Source organism: Macrobrachium nipponense, chromosome 10 (genome assembly GCF_015104395.2).
Source record: "Macrobrachium nipponense isolate FS-2020 chromosome 10, ASM1510439v2, whole genome shotgun sequence".
NCBI classification, from domain to species: domain Eukaryota; kingdom Metazoa; phylum Arthropoda; class Malacostraca; order Decapoda; family Palaemonidae; genus Macrobrachium; species Macrobrachium nipponense.
Genome location: NC_087204.1, coordinates 72,961,111 through 72,986,110, shown reverse-complemented (window position 1 = coordinate 72,986,110; position 25,000 = coordinate 72,961,111). Strand labels below are relative to the sequence as shown.

The window sequence follows — 25,000 nt, the reverse complement described above, 5'->3', positions numbered from 1 at the left end:
TGTCTGCATCTTGGCGTCATTTACCTTTCCTTTTTTTCCGTATATCAAAAGCACATCGATCCCAGGCACAAAGTTTCGTTATAGGATACGAACAATGGTGAATTCTAATGACAGCAACGGACGCAAATAATGCAGAGGGAAAAATATTCATATTCAAGAGAGAAATGGTTACATTATGCAAAATTCAATGGTTCGGATCTCTTCTAAACACCATTGTAAAGAAAATGATCTACTATAATCTGGAAAGGCCAGACACACGTGCACAAGAATATACAAGAACCAGATACATGTATTCTGAAAGTATTAATTCTAATTCTTTATTTCCATTCTTTAAGGCTAATTGTGTGTGTGTGTGTGTGTGTGAGAGAGAGAGAGTAAGAGAGAGAGGAGAGAGAGAGAGAGAGAGAGAGAGAGAGAGAGAGAGAGAGAGAGAGAGAGAGAGAGGAAAATCTTTTTTCAGCAGACTCAGTTTAAATTTGCAGCCTCCACCGCAGACGATTCAAGTCAGACCCAATCAAGTCGTGGCGGTGGTGTGGTGGTTGGTTTGCAACATCTCGGTTGCAAGAAATATGAATTGATCATGATTCCTGAGAATACCAAGGCGGAAGCAAGGGGCGACGGCGCATGCATGATTATTCCCCGAATATCATTTAAACACAAATTCCATTTAATTTTCACAGATTAAAATAATGGAAACTCATTTTGCAACAAAAAGATTTTAAAAGAATAAATGGATTTTCTCTAGAGATATGAGTATATTACTGAAAATCCTTTCGGGGATTTCACATACATACATACATACATACATACATACATACATACGTACAAAAATATTTGTGAGTGTACTATCATGGTATAAATCCATCAAAACGAAATGCTACTGTTTGAATCATTACAATGGATCAAATACCATGAATGCATCATATGTTACAGATATCAAAGCTAAAAGAACTAGAAGGAGAGAGAGAGAGAGAGAGAGAGAGAGCTCCTGAGTCACACCACGCATAAGGAGCGTCTTCGGTCTCCTCTTACTTTCTTTTTTTCCAAAAATAGAATAAATGGTTAAAATTTAAACCAATAAATTATTTACCCTTCACTGAACCAAAATAAACAATTGAGAGAGATGCGAACTAGAAATGGGGCTACAATGAGGCCAGAAATCCAATGGAAAGTAAGCCCAGAAACCAAAGTCATCCATTGTCCTTTTCATTATTACAGGAAATAACAATCTGCAATTACCTTGTGAGCAATAAGTCGACCGCTGTTTTGTTACATTAGGTCGAGAACACGTCACGTTTACCCTAAAATGACGGAGAAGGATAAGGTAAGTAGAACAGAATTGCCTTAACACGACAAGTTCAACAAGTGGAAATTATAATTCATACTACACCTTCATCCGTATTCTGAACCATCTCAAAATTTCACAAATTACTCAATGGCCCATAGCAGATTCCTTCACATAAGACTAATCAAATCCAACAATAGCATACTGAGATATATTGTGAATCGATAAGAACACCTCCCTCCACATTTGAAACCACCCCAAAATTTAACAAGATACTGTTCATTGACCCATAGTTGATCCCTATATAAAATTGTAATTAAATACGACTGTAACATACTGAGATATATTGTGAACCAATTAGCTCGCCTTACTAGATATCCGGAACCATTTCAAAATTTATTAAATTATTCAATGGCCCATAGCAGATCCCTCTTTCGAAATCTACTGAAATCCAACTACAGCACACCGAGAAATAGTGTGAACTTATAACACATTAATCCGTATTCAGAATCATCTCAAAATTTACAAAGATATTCATTGGCCCATAGCTGATTCCCCCACAAAATTTGACTGAAATCCAACTGCAGTACGTCGAGATACACAAACAAACTGGACAGCAGAGAAAAGAGACACAGGAGAATACATAACATCCTTCCAACTTCGTTGGCGGAGGTAATGAATGAAATCAAAACAACCCGCATGACGGACTAGTGGATGCGCTCTCTCTCTCTCTCTCTCTCTAGCTTGTAGTGGAGGTCACCTGGAAACACAGGAAATGGGGGCTATTGGTGACGGTCATTCCCAACTATATTACTACGTAGTAGGCATAAATAAGGAAGGCACAACTCGTGGCTTTTAATGGCGACGTCCGCATTTTACTCTGTGGAAATTCTGGGACGCTGGGGTAATAATAATAATAATAATGGAAGTATTAATAAATGCCAAAACTACAATGATTATTACAACTTTAATATCAACATAATAATAATAATAATAATAATAATAATAATAATAATAATAATAATAATAATAATAATAATAATAATAATAATAATTATTATTATTATTATTATTATTATTATTATTATTATTATTATTATTTTATTATTATTATTATTATTATTATTACATGTCAATACAGTTTCCACATTTATATGAATTAGAGAACATTGTTTAATTTATTATGAATTATGAAACACGACCGACAACGTGTTGAGAGAGAGAGAGAGAGAGAGAGAGAGAGAGAGAGAGAGAGAGAGAGAGAGAGAGAGAGAGAGACCTTGCACCCAAAATAAGAAATAACCACACGAATGAACTTGAGGCGAAGTTATGAATGGAGGGTAAATGTGTTTGTGTAAGGGTACGGCTAGACACTGAGATTACGATGAGAGAGAGAGAGAGAGAGAGAGAGAGAGAGAGAGAGAGAGAGAGAGAGAGAGAGAGCAAATGATCACATCCTGTTAGTTTGTAACGCAATAATTGATGTCCGTCTCTCTCTCTCTCTGGTTGCGTAGTTAGTTAATAAAGGTTACTGATACCGTAAGTGCACGTCGTGCTTGTGTATATGGTGAGTATGTGGTACATAATTACGTGCAAGTCATCGAACGTTGGCATGCTGTCTGTACGCTGAGGCTCTCACTATAATCGTCAGCTGTTGCTTTCCATCTTGGTTAAACTTTCCTTTTCTATTACTTACGTTATTTTCTGTTTATGCTTAAAACCTAATCATTTATGTTGAAATGATACTGAAAATGTCCCATTTTTTTTTTACTTATATTATTTTCTTTTCATGCTTTAAACCAAATTCATCTGCGCATTACTATAATGATTTAATACTAAGCCTTTATCCCTTAAGAGAGAAAGTAGCTCCAAAAAGTGTCAGTGTTTGTAGGTTTAATGGGATGAGGTGCTCGACTCCACGCCATTCTCAATTCTGATTGCAGTCAATCATCGCTTACTATCTATAGTAAATTCACATCAACCGTGCATTTGATGTCTAGGCCCTTCCCTTACAACGCTCCTGATTGGCTGTTGATAAGCCAATCACAGAGTTTCCAGCCCTGTGATTGGCTTATCAACAGCCAATCAGGAGCGTCGTAAGGAACTGGCCTAGACGTCAAATGCACGGCTGATGTGAATCTACTATAGCGGGTGCACAATTCGATGGTTAGGTCAACAAATATGCAATTGGACTTCACGGAAAATTTTTAAAACGTTTTGGCTTCCTTGGGATTCGAACCCGGGCCCTTTCGCAAACAGGTACTCATTAAATAAAAAATAATAATAATTGTCTTTAACGCACTCTTTTGATGAGGATTACAAACCTTCGAAGGGGATAGAGATCAGAATTCAAATGAACAAATATTAGCAAATAAACAGAAACGGGTCTCAACCACAATGACTATTCCTGACCATTCATTACTCTACGCTAGACATTATCTAATCCCTCCAAAGCATTCCACCCGACCACTTTATTTTTTCTTTTTTCCCCTTTAGCATTTGTTAACATTCTGCCACCGAAATTCGTAATAAGTTGACAATGCTGGCGGCCATACGAAAGTGGCGTGTGTTCGTTTAGTTTGTCTCACACACGCTAGCTTTCAAAAAATGCTGTGTTTATATGAAAAGTTAAATATAATGAAGGAAGATGATTTGTATTATCATGATTATTATTTACTAAACTTGAACCTATTCCTTTGAAGCCAATAAAAATCAATGATTTGGTGGGCAGGCAACGTTAGAAAATATCCTTATTCATGAAAAAGATAAAAACAATAAAAATAGAGCTCGACTAACAATAAAAATAAAGCAAAATAAACAAAACATAAAAAATCAGATACAGACATATGTAACTGATGAGAAAAAGTAGCCTTTAAACCAATAATGCATACGCTTCCATAGTCTCAATTAGTTTTTCAGTTCATTTATCATAGAAATATTTTGTATGATGTCGTTTAGAAGTTCATTGATTTTAATATCTCGTAAGCTTTTCTCAAGTTGATGTACTGTATACGGTATAAACTATCCAGCCGTGTTTGGACAGAAATTTCTTGGCTCAGAGAGTATCAGTGCGAGAGAATAAATGGGGCTACAGCTGGTGCAGTACCTAAACATTTTAGATATGTATTTTAAGTTACTGGATGTTGGCTTACGCAGCCTATTTTTTCAACCGCAGACAAAGGAAAAACTAAACTCAACACTAGGATATATTAAAAATACTGAATAACATTTTATTGCACAGTTACACTTTTGTTTCATAACCGCACGAACGTGACATCCCAAATAGAACGAAATAAGAATGGTATAAGGATGAAAAGCCACAATGCCCTGTCTAGTCAGCGTCCAGAAGTGAACACCTGGCCTCTCACTCTATTTCACATTTCTGTCTGCTCTTCCAAGCCGATATCATGAACAAAGAATCGCGGTGGCCTAAGTCTAGCTTAATCTAGATAATCTAGAAAAACAACAAGAGACACATTAGGAAGAACGTTACATAGTACAAGAGACCTCGAGTGATAAGCAGTGTGAAATCGCAGCACCTCAACTCTGCAAACCGAGGAGCACGAACTCATAACAGCAAGGGCTTATGCACCGGAGGGGACAGATCTCTACTGAGATATAAGTTATGTCATATGACCAGAGAGGTCATATCACCAATGATGGCTTCTGTCATTGTCGTTATTAGGAAACAGGAAACCACCACTTCGAGCAGTTTTGTTCGGATGATGCAGATTCCCGGGAGGCTGCAGATATAGACATACATGGGGGAACAAGATTCGAACACTGGTCAAACAAAACGACTCAACCGCATCATATGGCGCTAGTCTTATCGTGTTTGTACATACATACATACTGAAGTTCCCTGGCTGATGGGAGCAGAGTCAATACATTTAAATTCGACGCTAAATAGCAAAACCTCATCTATTTTCCAAGAATCTTGCACTGCAGCTGGGATGTGTGTTTGAGAGAGAGAGAGAGAGAGAGAGAGAGAGAGAGAGAGAGAGAGAGAGAAATTTAGTAATGTGAAACATGGTATCTCTAGATATTAAAAGAATGTATGTGAGTATACACATATACCACGTTACATATATAATATATATATTATACTATATACAATATATATATATATATATATATATATAGATATATATATATATATATATATATATCTATATATATATATATATATATATATATACGAGAGAGAGAGAGAGAGAGAGAGAGAGAGAGAGGCTCGGGGCACACTGGAAAACTCGAGGCAGCCCTCTGGCTGAACAGTGGTCGCATTATGCAACAGAGCAGGTGAGCCAATGTAATACACCCTAAAAACAAGACAAACAGGTTTCGCTCTCTCGCAAAAACAAAACAAAACAAAATATCTTTCCTAGGCTGCAAGTTTGGCGCTTCTCGACAAAGGAGACTGATGGAATTCATAAAATTATCGGCCAAGTGTGTTACGATTACATTTTAATATATATAGTATGAATAAAATTTAAATTTACTGAGTAATACAGGAATTATTTTTTTCGTTTTAATAATTTTTTATAATCAAAATAATTTTTTTTTTTTTTAACATTGGTTTTGATTTCAGTTATATATGTATATATATATATATATATATATATATATATTATATATATATATTATATATATATACTTACGATACACACACACAAACACACAAATTATACATAGATATTTATAATACACACACACACACACACACACACATATATATATATATATATATATATATATATATATATATATATATATATATATATATTTATATACGTTGGAGGAAGTACGAACTCTGAGTACTTAGCTTATCTTATGCCTACATATTTATCGCTGTGATTTATTTTATGTATCTAATTCCCATTTTCTTTATTTCGTTTATCTTTTTTTTTCAATTATTTACATACGAAAATTCTGTTCTGCGTTATCCTTGTACCATCTGAATATATATTTTTTATCAATAGTAGTAGTAATAATAATAATAATAATAATAATAATAATAATAATAATAATAATAATAATAATAATAATAATGCATTTGATAGAAGCTTCCTACACAAGTCATTATGACTAATATCGTTTCCAGGAACTATTTTTTTTTACTACAGCAATATCCTGTTTCTACAGGAATGATATCATTTGCAGTCCCCTAATCTAGGAACTGTCCTAATTCTTAAAAATACAAATAAAGGGCATTCCTACGATAGAAGCCGCGGCCAACCAGCTTTAATGACATGATGAAGTAGTTTGTTTACAAAGCAAACGCATAAAAATGACTGGATATTACAAGAAAAGTCGCCCACTCTTGGAATATTTAAATGTTCAGGAGAAATGTTGTTGTGAATTAATACAGATTTTTAAACTGAGCTCTGAGTCCCACAATAAAAATCTTTAAACATCATTTTTAATTCAACAGTTACTCTTACTAAACATATGGGCTTCAATGTAACCCAACACCGATTACACCAAGCACCTAAGATGTAGGAAGTTTAAACAAAATAATTCTTGTACGAGCGAGGTCATTGACCCTACGCTGAAGCTTCGTCCAGTACTTGGATTTAGAACAGGAAAGTCCACAAACCCTCATGACAGGCGGAAGAAGCCCAGCGACAACAGACTTACTGAAAATGCTCGTAAGTTGAATTGTGACTAATCAAGGCCAAAACGTGCAGTTGCAAAAATGATTGAGACTATTCCGTGCGCCTTCATGAGCAACTGTTTTTCTGACAGGGAAGAAGTCGGTGTAGACGACTTTTTGCTGTTGCTATACAAGTTTATAAGACAAATCAGGTTCGATCATATTCAGGGAAAGGCGATCGACAGTGATGTTTAACAATAGAGTAGATCGCACAACAAAACATTTCCGTATATGACTTTTTGGTGAAATGTTACTGCAAGGGCAAATCAAGGATGATATAATATTTTCAATGAAATGGACATAGTTCTGTCATTTTCGAATAAAAGCTATTACGCTGATATTTATTGTTGGTTCATTCATAAATATATTCGTGTATTTATGTACATTAGGGGATGGTAGGGTAAGCAATTTTAAAGTATGAATTTACGTAACGTACATAAGGGAATACATACTTACAGACAATGAATAAGGGGCTTGCAATATGAACACATCCGTTTAAATATGGATTAAAATATGGAACAATAAATAAACTACATACAAGAATGCATGTATAAATACTCATGATTATGAAAATACTAATGTGCATACACACACAAGCACATATATATATAATACACACACACACACACACATATATATATATATATATATGCGTGTGCGTGTGCGTGTGTATGTGTGTGTGTGTGCGTGTACATAAACGGAAGGAAAATCTTTCAATAGCGCATCAATCAGTAGGTCGGTTCTACCTGAAAATACGGACCTGAAACACGACACCCATCTTGGCAAGCGATGTTTTCCACGACGCTAGTGTTAAGTTTCGTCGTGAATCTTGTCGTCATATAATGCCTTTCGTTTCTTCTGCTTCCCGTTTACCGTTAAGAGAGATTAATGGACTCATTTAATCTCTACAAATCTATTTGCCTTCAAAATGCTTGAAAGAAAAGTTATGAGCAGATGTCAATCATTATGTTGATTGTATACATTCATTAAGTAAAAGTACGGTCACTCTACTGTTCTTATTATTTTAAACACTTTTATATTGTTACTCTTACTCAAATTATAAGCATTACAAAAGAGCAAACACTTCATATATCATTAAAGAGGTACTTTCATAACTAAATATATTTTAAAATGCACACTATCAGCCATACTATTATTGAAATGCTCACTAAATCATAGGCAAAAAAAGACTATCATTGAAAAATTTGAACATCATCTACGAGAAAATAAATATTAATAACTCTTAATCAAATACTACTAAGAAATAGTGAAGAGTAAAAATAAATTATACCGCAATATTTTCTAATAATTTCCGGCGATTTAGCTAATCGATAACCTTAGAAAACCAACTGGTAATAAATAAATAAAGGATAAATCATCATATCTTAATATCCACGAAGAGAGAGTTTCACCGACATCTGAGTTACCTCAATCGGTGACTGACTGACAACACCATCAGCTTCAGGAAACCAACTGTGTCTAAGATTTCCTTCCACGAGAGAGAGAGAGAGAGAGAGAGAGAGAGAGAGAGAGAGAGAAAACCGAGCACGATGATTGTGCAAAGAAATCGATCTCATGACAGTTAAGAATTCTATTCATTAATTGCATTGCCAAATCGAATGAACGAAATTTTGCATCGATGAGTTACCAAAGAATTACAGCACAGAACACTCTCACCAGATATATTGAACTAAAAAGACTTTTGTTGCGAAGAAGTGGTTAAGAAACCTTTCTCTCCTGGCGACGGTTTAATGTGAGGAGAAGGAAAGAATAAACTCTTTAATTCAGTTCTATTACTACTTGTTTTTTTCACTAGCTTCAGTATACATTTTAAAATCTTACATTACAAAATAATGATGTTGAGCGCTCCTTATATTGACGTTGTTTTTTTAGGTAGTTATATAAACAAACAAGGTATTTACGGTATCTAAGAACTAGGTGCAACGTTGCCACGTTATGTAAAAGCAAACTTGAATAAAACACATAAGACTGACCCGCAAAAACTTTTATTTTTCTGAAGCGAAGGGTCTAAAGACGTCCTTCCCTGCGAGATAGGGTTTAATGCATTATTAAAAGAGAGCTTGAAAATGGAACAGTCTATTAAGAAGGGGAAATGGGATGGGCTGGGGAAAAATTCTACGCATTACGATCTCGTTATCTTTGTCTTATTTATATGGTCATGGGTCTAGTGACGTCACTTTATAGGATTAAATCTACTGACGGCATCCTGATTAAGAACAATAACAAATACATAAAATAAAAAAAGTGAAAATGTTGAAGTGCCAATAAGTATGTCATTTATCAAATTGTGTGTTCCGCTTTCCTCTGTTTCCAATTGTGAGTACTTATGCGCGTCTCGGACCCTTCGGCCCCTATGTAATAAGAATCGAAGCCTTCTTACTAGCAAAAAAAAAAAGTTCTTTAAAAACATGCAGTTCAAGAATCCTGCGTCGGGACACGAATGAAACGGGTAAATGAACAGTTACATGTACCGAGAGATACAGGTGCACAAACAGACGAACAGCCAGTTATTTCTGAACAGACAGAGATATTGTTGCATACAGAAATAAGACAGACAAAGACACGGACAGAGATATTGTTGCACAAACAGACAAAGATACAAACGGATATATTGTTACACAGACAAAAATAAGGCTGACAAAGATACACAGAGACATTGCTGCACAGACAGAAATAAGACAAAGATATAGATAAATATATTGCTACACAGACAAAAACAAGGCTGACAAAGATACACAGAGAAAATGTTGCACAGACAGAAATAAGACAGACAAAGATACACACAGATATTGCTGCATAGACAGAAATAAGACACGAAGATACAGACAGAAATAAGAGAGTTAAAGACACAGACAGATATTGTGTACAGACATAAACATGTATGCATATATAGTGAACAACCATAAGGCCTCATGTGCACTGAAAGAAAGAGTTGGACAAATAAGTGAACAGAGTTAGACAGAGTAGCCGTAAGAGACAGACAGCAATAGACGCACAGGCTGAAACAAATACAAAGATGGGTACAGTTGGAGAGAAAGAGAGACAGATATGCAGACACAGACACACATTTAGTTAGACATACAGAGCCACAAGCAAGGACTGATAAACAGAAGGTGCATAGTAACGCAGCTGAATAGCCGAAGACAGACCTACAAAGACAAACAGAGAGAGAGAGAGAGAGAGAGAGAGAGAGAGAGAGAGAGGGCAAACAAACTCCGCCCACACGCCCCACCCGCCCACCACACGGAGCTCGCTCTCTCGCCGCATTGGGGTCCATAAGAGCTTCCAGATCAATCACGGGAAACTTGGAATCCTCAGAGGTTTCGTCGTTGCATTTGCAGACCAAACAAAAAGGGGACATTTGTAATAGACCTCAAATATTTGGTGACCCACCTCAGGGACTGATGATATGGTCGTAAATATACCACGTTATGTGTTTTTTAATAGTAAGCTCTTTCCATTAACAAGAGGTGACTCGAGAGAAAACACAACGGACACATCGAGCCTTTCAATGCTAAATGGTGGATGAAAGCCCTGTGCAAAAAACTTGCGCAAATTTAGTCTAACTATGCAGCTACACAGAAGGATGATTAACTCTTCAAACACACTGCACCATTCAACTCTATTTTATTTTGTCCTTCTATATGGGGGCGTGTGACTAGCAACCTCATCTCAAGACGAACTTCTAGCAGACGGTTGGTTAACACCCTCTGAAGCCAACCCTTCCATAGGATAACGGAGTTAGGATTATATATATATATATATATATATATATATATATATATGTATATATATATATATATATATATATATATCACACATATATATATTGCTATATATAAAACATATATATATATATATAGATATTATATATAATAACATATATGTATATTTATGATATAATCAGATATAAATATTCCCGTAGGATCTCTCTCTCTCTCTCTCTCTCTCTCTCTCTCCTTTTGTGTCTCCCATCGTCAGACAAGTCGCCTGGTGGCACTTATCCTGTTGGGTCGACCTCAATTAAACCATTGGGACATTTCCCTTATTAGGAGGAGATCACACTAACCGGTTTGACCCGGTTTCATCGTGGGAACCCGTCGGGGGACCTTCGGTGCTGCCCAGGTTCACTCCGTGTCCTAAGGCATATAGGAGGTTATTGATGAGGACCTTTGACATTCGCTACTGCGAAAAGGAATACTTGGTATATGGGATATTTAGGGCATACAACAACCTTCAGGTAAAACACTGACATCTAGTGTCTACAATAATATTCAAGACACTTATTAATACATAATACATTACAAAATGCTTGCGATAATTGATAACATACGAGTCATACGATACCATTTAAGACATAAATTAGGTTTTGGGACATTCAGCACTGTTCAGGAAATGCCTTATTATTTCCAAAAACAACTCTTTTATAATGTTTGATATTCAGGAAAGTAAGGCATAAAAGCTTTGAGGAATGAAGTCCCAAGGGATGTATAATCATACTTATAACAGGATGCAAATACAATGATACCTTTGATAAGAGCACGAAGATGCGATGATGCGTCAGATAACAGCGTGTAATGATACTTAAGATAACAGCACGACAATGTGATGATACTTATGATAACAGCATGAAAATGATACCCAAGATAACAGCACGACAATATGATGATACTTACGAAAACAACATGAAAACGATAACCAATATAACAGCACGACAATGTGATGATACTTGTGATAACATGAAAATGTGATGGCACTTCTGATAACAGAATAAAAATGTCATGAAACTTTTCATAACAAAATGAAATGATGACACTTAGGGTAACAGCATGACAATATGATAGTAATACTTAGGATAACAGGATATAAATCCGATGATACTTTAGATAACAAGATTATAATGCGATGACCCTTCTGATAACAGCATGAAGATGCAATGACACGTATGACAACAGGATGAAAATGCGATGATGCTTAAGATATCCGGAAAAATGCTATGATACCTATGATAACAGCCGGCATCTGTATGCAATGATACTAATGATGAAAGGCCATTGCGATGAAACTTGAAGCTAATCGCTGGCTGGCTGTCGATGGCCTAGTTCAGAGTTACATGACGATGAAAATGAAGAAGTAAAAGAAGTATTTTATGCATAATCGGCATCTTAAGCCTTGACGGACCAGTCATGTCACGCCCAATCACATTTGTCGTATCATTCATATCAAGAGCTCCTGACAGCATTATACACTGATATATGTCGATTTACAAAGGTGAAACCTCGCTCTCTCTCTCTCTCTCTCTCGTACCTGTCTGTGAACGTATTCAATTCAGTCTGTCTGTTTGTGTGCCTCTCTCTTAGAGCTAATCAACATCAATTTCGCAACTTCATACAAGTGCGTTCTCTCTCTCTCTCTCTCTCCTAATAACATTTGATTCCTTTAGCTCCTTTCTCTTCGGCTATTTGTCCTCATTTTCCTAATACCCTGAAAGAGGGCGGTGACGTCATACCAGTGAATCAAGTTAAATGATGCTTGCGCCAATAGTTAGGGGGAATGTGCATTGCCAGTATCAAGGGGGTAGAGAGAGAGAGAGAGAGAGAGAGAGAGAGAGAGATTCGAGTGGGATATTACTTCCGTTGAACAGTCAAACCAGTTTCACCTTCCTCAGAGAGAGAGAGAGAGAGAGAGAGAGAGAGAGAGAGAGAGAGAGAGAGAGAGAATGATCTATTCGAGTGAGTCATCACTTGCGTTAAACAGTCAGAAAGAGAGACAAAAACAGAGAGAGAGCGCCAAAGGAAGTCGAATTTGCCATTAATCAGCATAAAATCCCGGAGGCTGCTAGGCTATTTCATTATAACTTCCATCCAGATCACGGCATTTGAATTATAATATATAATAATAATAATAATAATAATAAAAGAAAAAAAGACTGGCGTATTTCTCAATACCTCTATGTTACCGAAAATGAAAGGAAATGTTGGAGTCCGATCCAGATATAAATTCTGAAATTTATCTGGAAGTCTAATTCGCTCTCCTACCTATCAGCCCCTCCCCCCAACCCCCCTCCTCTGCCAAATTTCCCTGAAACTCATTAATTACTTTTCGAGAATACTTGTCCACAGACAGACAAGCGTGGATGCTTGACAATCCAATTTCTGTAGTGATATATAATGTTGCTTACATATCTTTAAGGTTGCTGAATGTGTGGCTACAGAAAAATAAATATAAATATATATATATATATATATATATATTATATATAATATATATATATATTATACACACACACCACACACACACACACACACACACACATATATATATATATTATATCTATATATATATATATATATATATATATATATATATATAGATATATAGTTTTGTCCCACTAATTCACACGCAACTTCACATTTAAGAGGTATATTATAACACAATTTAGTATTTATATTATCGATAGTTAAAAGATACCATAAGAAACTCTGATAACTAACAAAACTGGAAAAACTGCGCTTAAATCTAAATCCCCAATCAACACGGCACCACATAACATGGAATCGCCTCGAGCCATTAAGCCAATCAGTGGCAATTTGCCAAAATCAAAATAACATCACAGATGCCTTACTGTTGATCCCCAGGCTTTCTAGCTTACATTGCTTTTTATGTGCAGATAAGCTAAAGACATTGTTATTTATTCTTTCATTCCGTATGCATTTCTCCTTGTTTGTTTATCAATCAAAATATATTTGTTGTGTTCTTCGTATTGTTTTTCACATCTCCACACAGAACAATTCTATTCCTTGGAATCTGTCCTTGGAAGGTAATGGGATCTGAAATGTTATTCATGACTAACGTTTGCCTCTCTCAATAACAAAAAATAATGACACTAATCATGACTGGCAGAAGCGAGGTCTCGATGCAAGTGGATATCTGTATCATTTTGCCGAAGAAGTGTGGACGTAGGCACGACAAAATGGAGTGTGTAATACAGTCACACGAGCACATTTTCTATTGTGTTCAGTCTTATCTTGCCATTGGTAGTGCCCAGTGACTAGGTCTAAACTATTAAAAAAAATCATGTGCTTGAGCACACGCAAGAGAGAAGCGTTCTTTAGCCACCAATATAGGCCATTTAGTTCCAAATTTGACGGCAATATCCTAAGTCTAGGAGGTAGAAAACGTAGAGCTGTCAGAAAACGCAGTTGTATGCTATCTGCAGCCCCCACAGCCACACGGGAGGGAGCGGATGGCGCCAAAACTTCTGCTCGCTGGAGGAGCGAAGGGAAATGTGACCATCCCTAACGCAGCGTAATCCATTTCTTTAAGGATTTTCTCCACCCGCACAAAATTGGAGAGGAGCCAGAAGGAGATTCATTTCCCGTGTCATGGACTCGCGGTGTTCCGCGTTTGATACTCGGTGACGTCACCAGGTCTGCAGCTTATCAAGGCGGGATGAGGTTGGCATATGTTACAAGCTTTTTCTTCAAGGTTCTGCTTTAATTTAAATTTGATGCCATAGCGTATCACCGAGGACTGACGTTTATTCAGACATTTCATCAACTATATATATATATATATATATATATATATATATATATATATATATATATATATATATCAACTTTGCCCGGACAAGATTCAATCACCAAAAATAAATTATCAATAAGTAAAACGAAGGACGAAGATAGATCGCATATGCAAGAAGGAAGTTACATAAGGGAAAAGTGACTATTCCAGATGTCCTTGTGAGTGTACTTGACATGTGAATGAGGTAGATGACAAATAAAGGTCCAGCGTGATTTGTAGGCTTCGGTAACGTCGTCAGGAAAGATAAAAAAATCAAAGAAGCAAAAGAGATACAAAAATATACGGTGTTCACATTAAACATTAGAAAGACTGAAGTCGCAAGGTTTTCTGTCGTAAACGTTTTATGCATGTAAAACTCCAATTACGTTCCTGTGTGTGTGTGTGTAGTGCATGTTCTTTTTTTTTTTTTTTTTTTTTTTTTTTTTGTACTTAAAATCGTGTGTGTTCGAATCACGTTGAACGCATTCGTATGAATGAGAAAAAACCGAAATTAGCCTGACAAAGTTAAAAGTAATTTCTGTCGAAGAAGTGGGACGATGTATTCACTGCTCATTCACTCAGAATTTTGCCCAAAACGGAATATCTGTATTCGTACCACTTTTGAAAGGAACACTGGCAATGGCACTCTTAGCAGTGCCTGAAATTTCAAGTCTCCAACAAAGGAATTTGTAAAGTCATCATTTCGCTTTAAAAACTATTTGCTGTGGCGACAAAAATTTGCAATTTGAGAATTCTGTACTAGTTGAAGTGTAATGACGAAATATCTATCCATTCACAGGTTTTTTTTTAAAGTTTTTTTTTCAGCCTCCCACAGAATTCAGAGCATTTTTTAAATATATGTCATATTTACAACGAAGAATATCAACACCCATCAAATTTCACAACGCATTTGTTCAGCGGGAAGAAAAACGTTTGTAATTATAACAAATCACACACGAGCGATTTCAGACAAAAGTCAACCTTGAAACGTTAGTTTCAACATCAGCATTGTATAATTTTCCTTAGTGGCGTTTACTTATATACTTCTACTTTTCATGCGTTTCCTTCGCTGTTATTTCAAGTACAGGGAATTCCGCATAGGAAAATATAATAAAAATAAACTACAGTTTTTCAATGATACATATCAATAATGAAATCTCAATGATAATAACATATAAAAATAAACTAAAATATTTCATCTTGCAGAAATATCTATCCAATACACAACAAAAAGTGGCAAATTAAACAGCTAACACCAGGTACAATAAAATGTCAGTCAGTCTATTAATACTGGTAGCAACAAGTTGGAAACATCATTCTGTCTCTCTCGCTCTCTCTCTCTCTAAACTAAAATTCTATCTCTTTTCCCCTCGTACATTTTTAGACCATGTCCTCTTTTGCAACTTTTTATCAATTTTAAAATATGTACAACTTTTATTCTCAACAGCCGACTGAATGCAGAATACTCTCTCTCTCTCTCTCTCCCTCTCTCTCTCTCTCTCTCTCTCTCTCTCTCTCTCTCTCTCTAAGTCAGTCGTATAGCTGGAAAAATTCCCTATTTTTCCCTTCTTAAAACATTTTCAAACAATGACGTCTTTCACAACTGTCTACCTATTTTAATTACAGTAAAAATCGCGTTTTCAACAGCCAACTGCGTGGACAACAATACTCTCTCTCTCTCTCTCTCTCTCTCTCTCTCTCTCTCTCTCTCTCCTGGCTCGGCAGGCCACTGACCTGCTCCAGACGGAACCGAGGAAGGCAGGCACCTGGAAGACGGGCACGAATTCCACCGCAGGCAACACGCAAAAGGCGACGGGGCTAAACTTACTCGTGGCCAAACATTATTGGCACTGACGGGCGTAAATAAGCCAGAGGCGCGCCATGACCAATGCATTCCCTCTGCCTCCAATCATTCATATTCATATCAAAGTTCCATATTATGCTTTTTTATTCTTCTTCTGCCTCCAATCATTCATATCAATGCAGCAGCAAATTTTGCTGTCTATTTTCTCAGTCACACACTCATTGTAGGCCTAAATTGTGACTCACTGGCGCTACCAAAATTTGCATGATACAGGCATGGTCATGGAAGCTTTTAGGACAGGCACCCACCCAAGCATCGACCAATGTCGCCTAATTTCACTGATCCATCACATGTTACAGTCACGATCATAGTATAGTAGATTCACATCAACTGTGCATTTGACGTCTAGGCCAATCCCTTACGACGCTCCTGTTTGGCTGTTGAGAAGCCACTGACAGGGTTGGAAACTCTCAGTCTCTCTCGAGAGTTTACATAGGCAGGATGTTTGTTCCACCTCTCCTGAAAGCCGTATACCTCGAGAGAGATGGAACATACATCCTGGCCATGTGAACTCTCGAGGGAAACTAAGAGTTTGCAGCCCCGTCATGGGCTTATCAACAGCCAATCAGGAGTGTCGTGAGGGACTGGCCTAGACATCAAATGCACGGCTGATGTGAGTCTACTATAGCTTTTTAAGCTTTTTGCGCTTGAACAAGCATCGACCTGTCCCGCGGTGCCTAATTTGACTGATCTAGAGACCAGCGCTGTGACGAACAAGCCAAATACAACCGTTGTCCTAAGTCGCCAAATTACGTGTAAAAAAATGAAAGAAAGGAACTGTCTCAAACGAAAGTGATACTGTCAAAGAATAAATACATAAAAAAGAGAAAACGGAAGCAAAAGGAAGATTCCAAAATTGGAATAAAATAAAATGAATAAATCAGCGAATCGTGATTTAATATCCGCGTCACCTCAGCGAATGCGGCAGAATGAAGAGAATGCGGATCAATCTTCAAGATGCAGCGTTTACAAATGCTAATCAGGATAAACTTGACTTTAATCGTTACACTGACAACTGTGTGTAGTCACACCTGTTATTCAAATTGCACGTTTATACGTACACTCCTATGATATATGTATATTTATATTATTGTGTATGTTGTATGTATTATGTATGTATGTATGATGTAGTATGTATGTATGTATATGTATGTATGTATGATAGTTATATGTATATATATATATAAACATATATATATATATATAAATAATGAGAATTCATGATATAATGAATAACATTCTATGCTGTGAATTAGTGGCTGGTAGTTAGCTGACTGTGGCGACTCCCAAACTTGGATATACCAACAGATTTGACTCATTTTGAAAGCCCCACCTACTTATAACGATAAAAAGACGTTAGTGTCTTTATATATATATATTATAATATATTATAATTATTAGATATAATATATATTATATAACTCTATTATATATATATATATATATTATATACAAAAAAGAAAAAAAAATCTCAAGATCCACTATACATATGCATGTGCACATCAGTACACACTGAAGATATGCAATCAACGTGAAAGAGAAATGGGGATGACTCAGTTCATTTCCAGGAAAGAGCAGACAGCCACTCATGCTACGATACAACTCATAATGAGTTCCAGGGAAGTCTTAACCTGCACAGGTGGGCGATCGACTGAAACCAGCTGAGCACGCGACTGACACCACCTTAGTTATGGACTAATATGACCTGGACTATCGACTAAGGCATCTGATAATAACAGTACCCCAGCAAGAAACTAGTTTTCCTGAGTGACAGAAGTACGTAAGAGAAGGACTAATATTATCTGGGAGATCAGTTAATATTTTGTAAGAAATTTACTAATACATATTGCACAAGAAATTTACTAATATAACAATTTAACAATCAATATAAAAAAACTTACTTATATATAAGAAATATACTAATATTATGATAGAAATTTACTAATATTGTATGAAAAAAATACTGCTATTTTTGTACGAAATTCACTCATATGTAAAAAAACACAGTTTTTTCAGAAATTTACTGGTATTGTAAAAGAACTTGACTTATATTACCAGCGGCAGCAACTAATTGTAGCTGAATGGTAGATGAGTATTTCCACCTTCAGCGACTAGCATTGCCTGCGATTTCAAACTAACATTGCTCGAGCGAGAGGCTACAACCTTCATACTGTTAATTAAACCAGCGGCGAAGCCGAATGCCGACACTGAAAAAGATGAGGGAATGTAGCAACAAAACACACGGTTCATTTCAAGCGTCAAGCAAAAGGCCACAAGTCAGCGAGAACAGAGCAAACGGGGTCAGTCTAGACTGGATGACCGGTAAGCTGATACTCCGGTGTGGCGTCAAATGGCAACGAAGATGCTGTAGAAATATGTTGGCAAGTTTGTTGTTAGCATGACGACAACTAAATGAATGTCGACGACAAGTTGACTGCAACTATTACCGCTCTTCCCTACCCCTCCCAGCCTTCTGAAGGTGTAATGGGTGCAGCGCTATCCCCATCTTTGCTAGGTCCTTGGACCACTCACGATCTACTGCCCATCAATCTGTCAACTGATGTCAGCTTATGCTAAAGTCAAGAAAGGGTGTAGGGGTAGCAACCCCATCCCCAAAGACGTGTTGAGAAACCAGAAATCTGTACCCTTCCATAGCCTACCACCCCATAAATTAAAAGGCGTTTCTCCTAGAAATGGATGCCTTCAGACACATCTAAGAAAGCAGCCCTCTATCCTTACATTATTTACAAATTATTTACAAATCATCTTTCGTTATGGAAACAAATAGGCCACTGGCACTGAGTTTTACATCTCAACGACAGGTTTGGAGAATGTATTTCATATAATACTACTCAGGACAATTATGACATCACGTTGCCGGGGGGAAACCATTTCCAAGCGGCTCTTTCCTTTGGGTAGCGAATTTCGTCATTTGCGGTTAGCAATGTGACCCTGAAGAACGTGTGAATTCACACACAAAAGAGGTGTGGCCTCGAAGTGTAAAACAAAACAGTGAATGATATTCTGTGTCTTTGTTTGAACACGTATGTATAAATGTATATATATATATATATATATATATATATATATATATATATATATATATATATATATATATATATATATATATATATATATATATATATATATATATATATATAATTATATATATGGTTAAACAGATTCGTGTCTCATATGAATCAACAATAGACAGCTTTCCCATGAGGCTAGTGTCATGACCACTTGACACGCGCGCACGCACATACTTATATACATACATGCATATTATATATATATATATATATATATATATATATATATATATATATGTATACATATATATATATATATATATATATATATATATACACACACTCTTAAATTCATACCAGTATGGCAAGAGCGGGTGCCGGGAATTTGTCCAGGGGCGCATACTGGCAACATCGGGGCACCAAGTGTGGTAGGATGGATGAGGGGAGGGGGAGAGACAGAGGTTGGTGCTGGAGGGGGGGGGGGAGGGGAGGGGAGGGGGATTCCACATGGTTATTGATCAGACGAAGGAGGTTCGTGTTCATGGACGGGGGCATGACGTCACCATGCGACGTCATGTTCAGCAGATGTTCTCCCGGACGAAAATCAGCGACCTGGAGGGAAAAAGTCACGAAATGGTAACGGTTTTCCGTTGCGCCAGCAGCGCTAAGAAAAGCAGCCGGAGCCGTGAGATGAAAGCACCATCGCCTTATGGATCACAAAATGCCTCGTCACATTTATTCGTCGTTTCTCAGGGCCTCGATTTAAACATCCTCCAGACATCAATGACTGACCCACAAATCCACACAGGCCACCCACCACCTACCTCCTCTACAAAGGGTAAATAGCAGGATAATAAACGCCCGTCTGAGTGACGGGAAGGTCGTCGTGTTTCCATACATAAGGGCTATTGCGATGGCGGGGAGACAGAGCCCATTGTCAGGTTTCTTATGACAGGGCTGAATAAGACAGACCTCCATTTGTAAGAATCTCTTGTTTTCTTTTATAATTCGAAATCATTTAAAAAAAAACAGGTTTAATCCGGACGACGTGTATATCTAAGGATTCATCTCAACTGTAAATAAAAGGATGATCTTGCACAATTATATACTTTCATACACATTACACGCACACACACATAGTATATATATATATATATATATATATATATATATATATATATATATATATATATATATATATATATATATATATATATATATATATATATATAGACAAATTCTAATGAGAAAGGGAGATGAAGCTAACTAATTCTCGGCTTACTTCTTATTCACAACAAAGGCGTACGTGACAGCCCTTGAAGTCGACGCACATAGTTCAGTAACCTGAATACAAAGAAGGAAAGAAAGAGAGAAAGAAAGAAAGAAAATCCGCATAACTCAAGGCTTGTGAGAAAAAAAAAAAGGTGGTTAGGTATTCCGAATTTAGTCTCCACATATGTGTTCTGAAATACCCATCGATCACGAGAACGCTCAGCAAGGTGTGTAAGACTGAACAGGTATAAATATAGACTAAATAAATATAAAACTATCTGACTTAAAGTTCAGTTGATCTGTTCTCATCATGATCTTGGTAATTGTGAAATACAAATACCCATGAAACTTAAAATATCAGCAATTAGAATAAGGGAAAAATTCCTAGAACCACAAGCACCTCTTCAATATTCCACTACCCGGCTCAAAGCCCAACCTTTCCCTAATTTTCGTTGAAATCTTCAAGTAACAAAGATGATTTACAATATAGGATCGTATCCTTCCAGTCTGGTTTTTTTTTTTTTTGAGAGGGGTGGGGTGGGGAAATCTATTCTCTTCCTACTTTCTGCCTCATGTATATATATATATATATATATATATATATATATATATATATATATATATATATATATATATCTATCTATATATATATATATATATATATATAATATATATATATATATACTACGTTATATATTATATTATATATATATATAATATATATATGCATATATATACATATATAAATATTATATATATTATATATATATATATATATATATATATATATAATATATATATATATATAGTTTACCTACTTGACTGTCACTAGCCGTTCATGCCTCAGACTGCGAAATGTACCAAAGACGTACCCGGGAACACGCCCACTGTATTGGTGTGAATGCCTCTCGCTTGCGGAATGTGATGACCGGTTGTTTGGTAGTGGAACAATACCATGCGATTTTGATTTCATACAGAGTCGGTAATAGTAATCAATGTGGAATCCTTAATGCGCATGTGAAGAGAGCCCCCTTAATTTGAAGTTTCGCTCTGCAGAATATCCCTTCTCGTCTATTTATTATCTGGAATTTAGGTCATGAAGTCGAGGGATATTTCCACCCATAGCGTTTTATTTAACGGATACCTCTCCAACCCTCCCGTCCCCAAAGTCTCATACCCTCCCCTTCCCCTCTCCCCCTGCCTCCCGACAAAGCACCACCACCCAAAGCCCCAAAATATCGTTATTTTTCTACCGTGCCCCGCCCACCAATCACGCCTCCTTTTACGGACAGCACCCTCCCCCCTTCCACCACCCCCAACACGCACATACCTCCCAAAATCCACCCCCTCCCCAGCCATTTCGTACGAAAAGGCCATGACTCGTGGCCTGAACAACACGAAACCGACATGAACTGGTCCTTTCCAGACCACCGCTGCCTTGATCTATAAACAATCACCACCCCCCACTTCTCCGCACAACTCCCCCCCAGCCCTCCCCACCCTTAAAAAATTAAGAGTTCAATAATCATTAGCCTCTGGGGGTAATTCAGTACAATGACTTTCGGTGACAGACGTCACGCAAGTCACTGCTAAAGAAATATGTGATATAGCTAAGTCATGTTAATAAGGTCTAAAAAAGGATACTACTATTATAGAGATAATGATGGGATGCGAAGACCATTGAAAATATTTATCTGCTAGTAGCCAATAGCAGCTGACGAGAGAGAGAGAGAGAGAGAGAGAGAGAGAGAGGATGGGGAATTCTACAGCTAATAACTGGGAACACCTATCACGGCTGGGTATCGAAGGGCATATCATTTATTTATACAATACCAACCTTGATCTTTTTAGAAATTATATTTTATAACTGAACTGAAATGAAAAGTAAAGTCTACGACCTTCATAAGAATGACTTTGCTACGAAAATTACCGAAACAACAGTCATGCTACCATTAAGGTATACCTGTTTTCACGTGGATGTACAGGAGATACATTTTAGTACATGTTTTTCTGAGCCACCAAGACAATTTGGTTCAAGTTCTTACACACACATTAATATATATATATATATATACATATATATATATATATATATATATATATATATATATAGTATATAGGAGAGAGAGAGATAGAGAGAGAGAGAGAGAGAGAGAGAGAGATGAGAGAGAGACTTATGCATGCAATAAACCATAAAACTATTTGTGTGGTGTTTTCTTTCTTTTATCTAAATATAATATACGTTACATACATTATATATCATATATACGTGTGTGTGATTTACAATACATCTATTGTGTGTATCATGTATATATATATATATATATATATATATATATATATATATATATATATATAAAATAACCAATACTTACGTGGCTTATTAAATTATATATCGTTACATCGCATGTACAATAAACCGCAAAAGGAATGGATTGGGATCCCCAGTCAAGGTATGTGCACTTCACATACAATTCCTTATAATGGTCAAAGTTATTCTCATAGAACAACAGACCTACGATTGGGGTATTTCATATACGTATACAGTATTTGGATACGGCGACTCAAATGATCACCTCACAACTGACAGGTCCGTGCGTAGGGTATGGGAACTCGTCCCTAAAAACTTTGTTGATCCAAGTAGTGAAGTACCTAATGGTTACCTGACTGTGGTGGGTTACAGCCAAAGCTTAAGAGAGGATTGGGCTAGCAACCTAAAACCAAAAATGACCACACAGAATCGGGATGTTAACAGTAGTCTAGTGCTACCCTTCTGAGGATAAAAAAAATTTTGTTTATATATATATATATATATATATATATATATATATATATATATATATATATATATATATATATATTTCAGAGACAGCAGTCTCTGAAATATAGTGCGTACTTTCTAGATTTTGCGTTTTTATGGGCGCCTTTTATTAGATAGAATTCTGTTGTAACAACAGTTTTTCCAGTCATTCATATATATATATATATATATATATATATATATATATATATATATATATATATATATATATGTATGTATATATATATATATATATATATATATATATATATATGAATGACTGGAAAAACTGTTGTTACAACAGAATTCTATCTAATAAAAGGCGCCCATAAACAAACGCCAAAATCTAGAAAGTACGCACTATATTTCAGAGACATAGTTCTTACTTTTTATATTTTTGGCATTTTTATGGGTTCCTTTTATGATTATATATATATATATATATATATATATATAATATATATATATATACATATATATATATATAAATATATATCTATATATATATATAAATATATATCTATATATATATAGATATATATATATATATATATATATATATATATATATATACTATATATATATATATGAAAATCCTATCATGATTTAGTTAAAAGTTATAATATGTCTGTATATACAAATATATAAATATATATATATATATATATATATATCTATATATATATATATATATATATTGTATAAATCAATATATATATATATATAATATATATAATTATGTTATAATGTTATAAATATAATATATATATATATATTATATTATGTATAATATATATATATTATATATATAAAAATATATAATATATTATTATATTATATATAGATATTATGTATTAAATAATATATAATATATATATAAAATAATATATATATAATAACTATAATAATTATAATATATTTTCATATATATATATATAGTATAATATGTATAATATATATATATATATATATATATATATATTATGTTATAAAATAATATAATATATATATATATATATCTAATATATATATGTAAATATAATATATATATATATATATTATTATGTATAAATATATATATAATTATATATATATATTATATATATATATATATATAATATATATATAAATGTAAAAATAGATATATATATATATTATATATATATATATACATATATATATATATATATTACATATGTATATCATATACAATATTGTAATAAAGCGTGCGCTAGCACCCACCCTTTAATTTCTGAACAATGAGCTGATGCAAGGAAGTCAAAGAAAGCTTGACAAAGAGAACCCTTAAGAAATAGAACCTACAAAAGATATCCCATTAACTAGCAGATGCAAACAGTCTGCATCACGAAAGTGCTTGCAAGACAAAAGGTGATTGGCGCAGGATACGATTCCTGAATAGAGGCCGAAGGGTGATAGACATCCAAAGAGGCCTCTCTATAACTGGATGAAGTGATAATTGGATCTTTGGGAAATTGTTCCAATC

The 25,000-nt window shown here is 35.3% G+C and overlaps 1 protein-coding gene across 8 annotated transcripts in view; it reads right to left on the bottom strand.

The window, feature by feature from the left end:
- The window catches only part of LOC135223692 (uncharacterized), a 299,245-nt gene that overhangs the window by 201,360 nt on the left and 72,885 nt on the right, over positions 1-25,000 (bottom strand). The window contains exon 1 of one of the 8 annotated variants that reach the window (XM_064262405.1): positions 16,357-16,437. The exons of 6 other annotated variants lie outside the window; for them this stretch is intronic. In XM_064262405.1, the coding sequence (XP_064118475.1) occupies positions 16,357-16,422 (66 nt within the window). In that variant the 5' untranslated portion in view covers positions 16,423-16,437. Of the gene's footprint in view, positions 1-16,262; positions 16,438-25,000 lie in introns of those variants that run through there. One more of the 8 variants, XM_064262410.1, reaches the window with a different exon arrangement.